General features: G+C 48.7%; 1 protein-coding gene across 1 annotated transcript; it reads left to right on the plus strand.

The window, feature by feature from the left end:
- The first annotated feature begins 913 nt into the window (after positions 1–913).
- LOC101756126 (potassium transporter 25) lies at positions 914–6,117 on the plus strand. The gene is made up of 9 exons (XM_004953743.3): positions 914–1,572; positions 1,694–2,186; positions 2,284–2,337; positions 2,509–2,769; positions 2,878–2,930; positions 3,704–3,827; positions 3,952–4,206; positions 4,503–4,909; positions 5,066–6,117. Exons 1-9 carry the CDS (start codon positions 1,528–1,530, stop codon positions 5,696–5,698), a joined length of 2,325 nt encoding a protein of 774 aa, XP_004953800.1. The 5' UTR covers positions 914–1,527; the 3' UTR covers positions 5,699–6,117.
- The last annotated feature ends 1,101 nt before the right edge of the window (positions 6,118–7,218 follow it).

A 7,218-nucleotide genomic window follows, 5' to 3' on the forward strand; every position in this document is an offset into this window, starting at 1 on the left:
TTTGACAGCGCGGAAATTTCTTACCTGGGGTCGAGGGCAAAAGTCACACCGAAGCATCTTTGACTGTGACAAGAGAATTTCGCATTCGAAGAAAATATGGCGGTGGAATGACCGTAACAGCGTTGGATGTAAGAGAAAATGATGTTTAGTTCGTTTCGCATCTCAAGAATCCAACCCTTTTGCTCATTCGTCACGTAATTTTCACAGAATGCGAAATTACAGAAGAATGACGTTTGGTGTGCCTAGCATGTCCGAAGAGTCTGCAGAAGATTTTTCCAGGTGCCTGAAAATTAGCACCCGCTCAAGCCTCGATTGAGAGGCATGACTGCATGAGCTCGTGTTAGGATGGCTCACAAGTTACCTTCCACCTCCAGCTCAATGCATCGTTATTCATCTTACCGTAGCTGTCGTTGTTCACATGTCGCTTGTCGCCTAAATTCTTTTTTCAAATTTCACGCGGCTGCTATTTAGGAGATGTATAGTAGTGTTTTGCTTTTGTTTACTTAAAAGGGAACTCAAAGAATAACCTTTTTAACTGGTTTAACCAAAACATAGAATTAGCAGCATGTTTTCCAACCAGACGCCTGCAGTTTCTACGCCTCTCTGCAGTCCACACAATGATGGGTTCCCATCAAACCTGTATAATTCACTGCTGCTGGCCATTAAAGTGCAGCAAAAAAGGAGTGGGACGAGAAAAGGCACTTGATTAGGGCCTAAAAGGCGCTAAAACCGGCAACCAAAACGTACAACGACGTATCGAGCCCCCGTTGCGACAAGCCACCCGCTCCACGCGTCCCGTTCCGCGCACGCTAGCTTCCACTCCCGCGGCTCGTCTCGCCTCGCCAGCCGCCACCTCCCCTCCTCACCCGCAGCTACAAGAGAGGAAGGAAGCTGCGTGCCTCACTTCACTTGACTCGACTCCACCTCCACGTCGTCGAGGGGGAAAAAGGCTGGGTGTTTTGGAATCCAAAACCGTAGGGAGGGCGAGCGGCCGCGGGGGGAGCCCACGGCATCCCTATCTTCCTCTCTCTCTCTCTCGCTCGCGTGCTTCTTGGTTGGCTGGCTGGCCGGTTGCTCTCTCCGCCAGAGACCTCTCCCTCCTCCCCTTTGGGCTTGTCGTGGCGCTCTCGTACGCGTCCAGCGAGGAAAGTTACCGCCCGGCTTCGTTCCGTACGGGCGGTTGATAGCGAGTTAAGAGGTGCGGCCTCGGCGGGCGTGGGGGCGTGGGAGCAAGCGAGCGAGCTTGGGCGAGGTGGTTCTTGCGGGAAGCTACTAGAAGGAGGGGGGGCGAGGAGGAGGAGTGCGAAGTGTGCCTTGCCTTGCTTGACCTGGTTGGTTGGCCTCCCGCTCGCTACAGGCCAAGCCGACGGACAAATCTCGGTCTCGGGCGCGCCGCCCCGGTGGGATTCGGTTCGGCGCGCCTATTCCTTGTTCCCTTGCGGCGATTCGACGAGGTTTGCCGCCATGGAGGCAGCAGGCGTGACGCATTGAGGCGCGCGTGCAGGGGCCGGGGCCGGAGCCGGGCACATGGATCTGGAGGCCGCGGGCGGCGCGGCGGCGGCGCACGGGAAGGTGAGGCAGCCAGCTCGTGGCCTGGGGTACTTGGATTTGGAGCGCTGGTCTGTGTTGGGTTGTGGGGCTTCGCTCCTCCATTTCCTGACTGCTTGCTTGATTGCTGCTTCTCCTCCCGCAGAGGTGGCGCGGGGAGTCATGGCGCGCGACGCTGCTGCTCGCGTACCAGAGCCTCGGGGTGGTGTACGGCGACGTGGCCACGTCGCCGCTCTACGTCTACAAGAGCGCCTTCGCCGGCAACGACATCCAGCACTCGGCGGGCAACGAGGAGATCTACGGCGTCCTCTCCTTCGTCTTCTGGACGCTGACCCTCATCACGCTCCTCAAGTACGTGCTCATCGTGCTCCGCGCCGACGACGGCGGGGAGGGCGGCACCTTCGCGCTCTACTCCCTCATCTGCCGCCACGTCCGCGCGGGCCTCCTGCCCGGCGGCGGCACCAGAGATGAGCTCATGGAGGAAGAGAAGGCCACGGGGCGCCGCGGCGAGCGGCCCGTGTCGAGGATCAGGGCAGTCTTGGAGAAGTACAGGGTGCTGCAGAGGCTGTTGCTGCTGTTCGCGCTGCTTGGGACGTGTATGGTCATCGGCGACGGCGTGCTCACCCCTGCTGTCTCCGGTTGGGCCCTTTCCGTCTTGGATTTGGATCATTTGTCTCCGTGCCGTTCTGTTTTTGTTTCTGATGCTAGAGATGTGCTCTGTTGCTCCATTTGCAGTGTTTTCTGCGGTATCTGGGCTCGAGTTGTCGATGGAAAAGGAGCAGCACAAATGTAGGTTAAATCCTCTCGTTGATTGCATGCTATATGGTACATAGTTGAATCGATAGAAGCCAATGTTTCAGTTACAGTTGGATTGGGTTAGTTTTAGTCAACTTAATTATCATTAGTATGTTCAATCGTACCATGCTTATGAGATGTTTACTGCAACTTGTTTCTGTGCAGATATAGAACTTCCTGTGGCTTGTGCCATACTTATATGCTTGTTTGCTCTGCAACATTATGGTACACACAAAGTTGGGTTTCTTTTTGCACCAATAGTATGCATTTGGCTTCTCTGCATAAGTGCGATAGGCCTCTACAATATCATCCATTGGGACCACCATGTCTATCGAGCCCTCTCACCATACTACATGTATCAATTCCTCAAGAAGACTCAAACTGGTGGCTGGATGTCACTGGGTGGAATCCTTCTATGTGTAACAGGTACAGATATGCTATGCTGCTGTTGCCTACTATTTGGCTGTGACAATACTTGAATTAAAATGTCAGAAGGCTGACCCATTCTTTTGCTATTATTGTTAAAACTTTTAGGCTCTGAAGCTATGTATGCAGATCTTGGACACTTCTCGCAATCATCAATTCAGGTATGAGACGAGTCTTACAAGAACAACTTTGATGCATGTTTATAGTTATGTTTATAGTGTTCAGCATTTATTTGTGACCCCTGCTTAGTCCAGTTTTACTAATTCACACCTTTTTCTTGTACAGAAGCAAAACTATGTCTAATTTAACTCAATTCCTAATCTTTGTACAATAAAATTAACAAGATATTCCAGTTACTTACATGGTTCTGATAGTAGGTCTTACTTCCATGACTTTTGCGTATCTATGCCACATTTTGAACTTCTATAAATCTAGAAAAATTATAACACACTAATGGGTTTTACCGTATTTTCTAATTATACCTAACATTTAAACTCTTCCTTTACCCACATGGGATTTTCATTGCTCCTTTTTTCTTAGGAATTTGTGGTGAGTCAGCTCCTTGATCAATAAAATCATTTCTGCAAGCATCTTGCTCTTGACTAAAATCTGCTTGTTATAGGAATGGAAGATTTAAATTTTCATGCAAAAAACATAACTAAATTACTGTTCTCTTTGAAAGATCAACCAGTTAACTGTACTCAATACACGTTTCTGTTCTGTTGGCAGTTCAGATCATTTCTTTCCCTGTATTCTTTAACCTGTCTGTATACTTCACTCACTATCCTTGACATCCCTACATTCTGTTGAACTTCTCATGATCTTTGTATCTTGATTGCTGTACTTACCGCTCTTAGAAAAATGAACTTTATCTTTCGTTTTTTTAAGTTTTGGATTGTTTTCAACTTAACATTTTATTAATTTTTCCCAACAGATTGCTTTCATATCTGTGGTTTATCCTGCTCTTGTACTGGCATATATGGGACAAGCTGCTTTTATTTCACAACATCACAACTTTGAGAGTAGTTATCATATTGGATTTTATGTGTCAGTACCAGGTAATTTCTTCGATTTCTCTTTTCTCCTTTTTAAATATTATTAGTAAAGAAATTTGTTATCGCAATATTCCATTAAAAAACCCTGCATATTTTGTAGCACTGACGTAGGCAACTGTCTTTGTAGAATCACTCAGATGGCCTGTTCTGGTGATTGCTATACTAGCAGCTGTAGTTGGGAGTCAAGCAATTATTACCGGAACCTTTTCAATCATCAAACAGTGCTCGTCATTAAGTTGTTTTCCTGGAGTGAAGATTGTACATACATCCTCTACAGTGCACGGTCAGATATACATACCAGAAATCAATTGGATGCTGATGATACTGTGCCTGGCTGTTACTATTGGCTTCAGAGACACAAAGCACTTGGCAAATGCACAAGGTAAAAAAAAAAAGAGCTCGTATTCAAATAGTTCTTTCCTACTCCCTCCGTCCCACCCAAATTACTATTCGTTTTGGCTTTTCTAGATTCATAACTTTTGCTATGCATTTAGATATATGCTATGTCTAGATACGTAACAAAAGCCATATATCTAGAAAAGCCAAAACGAATAGTAATTTGGGACGGGGGGAGTAGTTAATAATTTCAGGTACTTGCAGTGCTTCTTTCATACATTGAAGTGAATCTCATAGAGTCATATATAATTTTTATGGTTTCTTCCTACTTTCTTGATACAGGTTTGGCAGTAATAACTGTTATGCTTGTCACCACATGCTTAATGTCACTGGTTATTGTGCTTTGCTGGAACAAGAGTATCTTCATTGCCCTTTGTTTCCTGCTTTTCTTTGGCACAATCGAAGTGCTCTACTTCTCAGCTTCTCTTGTCAAGTTTCACGAAGGTGCTTGGGTCCCTATTACTCTTTCCTTCATATTTATGGTAGTCATGTGTGTCTGGCACTATGGCACAATAAAGAAGTATGAATTTGACGTGCAAAACAAGGTTTCAGTAAACTGGCTCTTAAACCTTGGTCCTTCACTGGGCATTGTTCGTGTTCGAGGCATTGGGCTAATACATACAGAACTAATGTCTGGAATTCCTGCCATTTTCTCGCACTTCGTCACCAATCTGCCTGCGTTTCACCAGGTACCTTATCACATGTCCTATTCAGAGTACATGGCATTAATATTTTTTTTTGGCAGTTTGTCTTAATGCACTCTCAGAAATCTGAATAAATCGCACCAGTGCACCGGGCAATTTGTGGATATAATTTGTAATGTCCTCACATTTGTTTCTCATCAGGTACTGGTCTTTCTTTGTGTTAAATCAGTTCCAGTGCCACATGTGCAACCTGAAGAACGATTTTTGGTGGGTCGCATTGGTCCAAAAGAGTACAGGCTGTACAGGGTTATTGTCAAATATGGGTATCGTGATGTGCAGAAGGATGACCTAGAGTTTGAGAAGGAGCTTGTCAGCAACATTGCAGAGTTCATCCGCAGCAGTGGTGAATATGACAAGAATGGCTTTGTGGAGGACACAGATATGCCCTCTGAGAAGCTCTCTCCCGTCAGCACGGGAATTCCATTGTGGGAAGAGGATGGGGACCTTGATGCATCAGCATCTCCTCATAAGGAGATAGACCCACAGAACATAGCACCCAAGCGAAAGAAAGCGAGGTTCATGATACCAAAGAGCGCCCAGGTGGACAGCGAGGTGCGCCGTGAGCTGCAGGAGCTCATGGACGCAAGGGAGGCAGGCATGTCCTTCATCCTGGGGCACTCGTACATGAAGGCGAAGAGCGGATCAAGTTTCATAAAGCGAATCATGATAAACTTCTTCTACGAGTTCTTGAGGAAGAACAGCCGCGGCCCCGCGTACGCTGCGAACATACCTCATGCCTCCACCCTGGAGGTAGGAATGGTCTACCAGGTCTGATAGCACTAGCAGCTGTATAAAAGGTAGAGATGAGACAGTGTTCCTCCGCCCCGCCTGTATATATCACCTTGTCGCTGATACTGTTAAAGGCGTTAACACAGTGACAGAAGTAGAGACCCTGGAGCACAGCACGGGCTAACAACACGGTTGCAGATCTTTGGAGAGCCCAACCGGGATTTTTGTCCGTATAAAGCCTTCTGTTGTGCTGTCCCTTGTTTTGTTTTCTGATGTGTTTCCTGGTGTTGTTGACTTTGGTAAGGTACTTGTGAAGCTGTAATTGTAAGTCTGTAAGAGTGACTAGCACAATAGCATTTTTGATGTTCAGCAACTTGTGTAGTCTTCTCACTTGTCTCATTGTCTGTACTTTCGGAGTGTGAAGGCAGCAGCACTTAGCAAATCAGCACTCTGGCTGTTTAATTGGGCCTGACTGTATCATAGGCTGGGCCTTAAGCCGCTTTTATTTTGGGCCTAAGAACATATGAAAAAACCAGACAGACAGGGAGGGTTGTACCATGGATTGTGGGCCCCGCTCACAACAAACTAACCAGAAATCAGGCGCCAATGATTCCGGACGCCCCCCCGGTGGTCCACCACGCTCTCGTCGCCGCCATAGAGTGGGCTCTATGCGGCCCACGCTTAGCTCAGTAGCAACAAAAGCCTTGTGTTCATTTGGGGCCCCGGATCCAGCACATTGTTCCCCTCGTGCACATGCGCTTCCCCTCCTTTATCGAAGACCGAGAACCAAAGCTTGGATTGTCTTTTGCCATCGTGTGTAGTGTAACTACTGCAGTGCGACTGGTACTCTAGCAAATGCTAGGGCTTTTGCCTGTCGGGAACAGATGAATCCAACTTCAGGAAGAGTTCATTTCAGTTACCGCCTTCGAAATTTACCATGGCATGGGGGCGCGTGGCTTCGGCTCCAGAGCTGGGAATGCTGGATGATCTCTCGGGGGTGAGATGCCGACCGGGCAGCTTCACGTCCTTTTCCCAAGTCCATTCCCGCCTTGCTGGTTTGCTGAAACGACAACATTGCTGCAGGCACTGCAAGAGCAAGCCAAGCGCTCTTGCGGGGGCAAGGTTAACTGCACGGTAATTTCCCCCCATTCTTCCTTGCCCCATGCCGGCACGGCCCCACTTGGCTCTTGGCTTGGCATGCCCATGCTACGGGTACGGGGCTACGGCAATCGGCAATCTCTTGTCCCTCGGCACTCGGCAGGGGCTCTTCCAATGCCAGCTTGTGCAGCAATAGCGCGCGCATCAGGAAAGAATCAGTGCCCTTTTGACCCCTTGCGTAGCCTTTCCAGGCTCGGCAGGCATCTCGTCTCGTCGCCCGCGATGGCGACGACGACGACAGCGCGCGCGGGGGAAAAAGGGTCGCGGACCGGACGCCCCCAAGGCCCCAACAAGCAGCCGAGCCTCACGCCCTCACCTCGCCTCGTCTCTCATCCATCCATCACATGGCCGGCACCCATGGATCGGAGCGAAGGAGCGCGCGCATGGGCCGCATGGGCGGTCGCCCC

The sequence above is a fragment of the Setaria italica genome, chromosome I (genome assembly GCF_000263155.2).
Source record: "Setaria italica strain Yugu1 chromosome I, Setaria_italica_v2.0, whole genome shotgun sequence".
NCBI classification, from domain to species: domain Eukaryota; kingdom Viridiplantae; phylum Streptophyta; class Magnoliopsida; order Poales; family Poaceae; genus Setaria; species Setaria italica.

Coding starts and splice junctions, on each gene's coding strand:
- LOC101756126 (XM_004953743.3), top strand. CDS start 1,528: ATGGATCTGGAGGCCGCGGGCGGCGCGGCGGCGGCGCACGGGAAG. Junction 3,828..3,951: donor ATTTTATGTGTCAGTACCAG/GTAATTTCTTCG, acceptor CTGTCTTTGTAG/AATCACTCAGATGGCCTGTT. Junction 4,207..4,502: donor GCACTTGGCAAATGCACAAG/GTAAAAAAAAAA, acceptor TTCTTGATACAG/GTTTGGCAGTAATAACTGTT.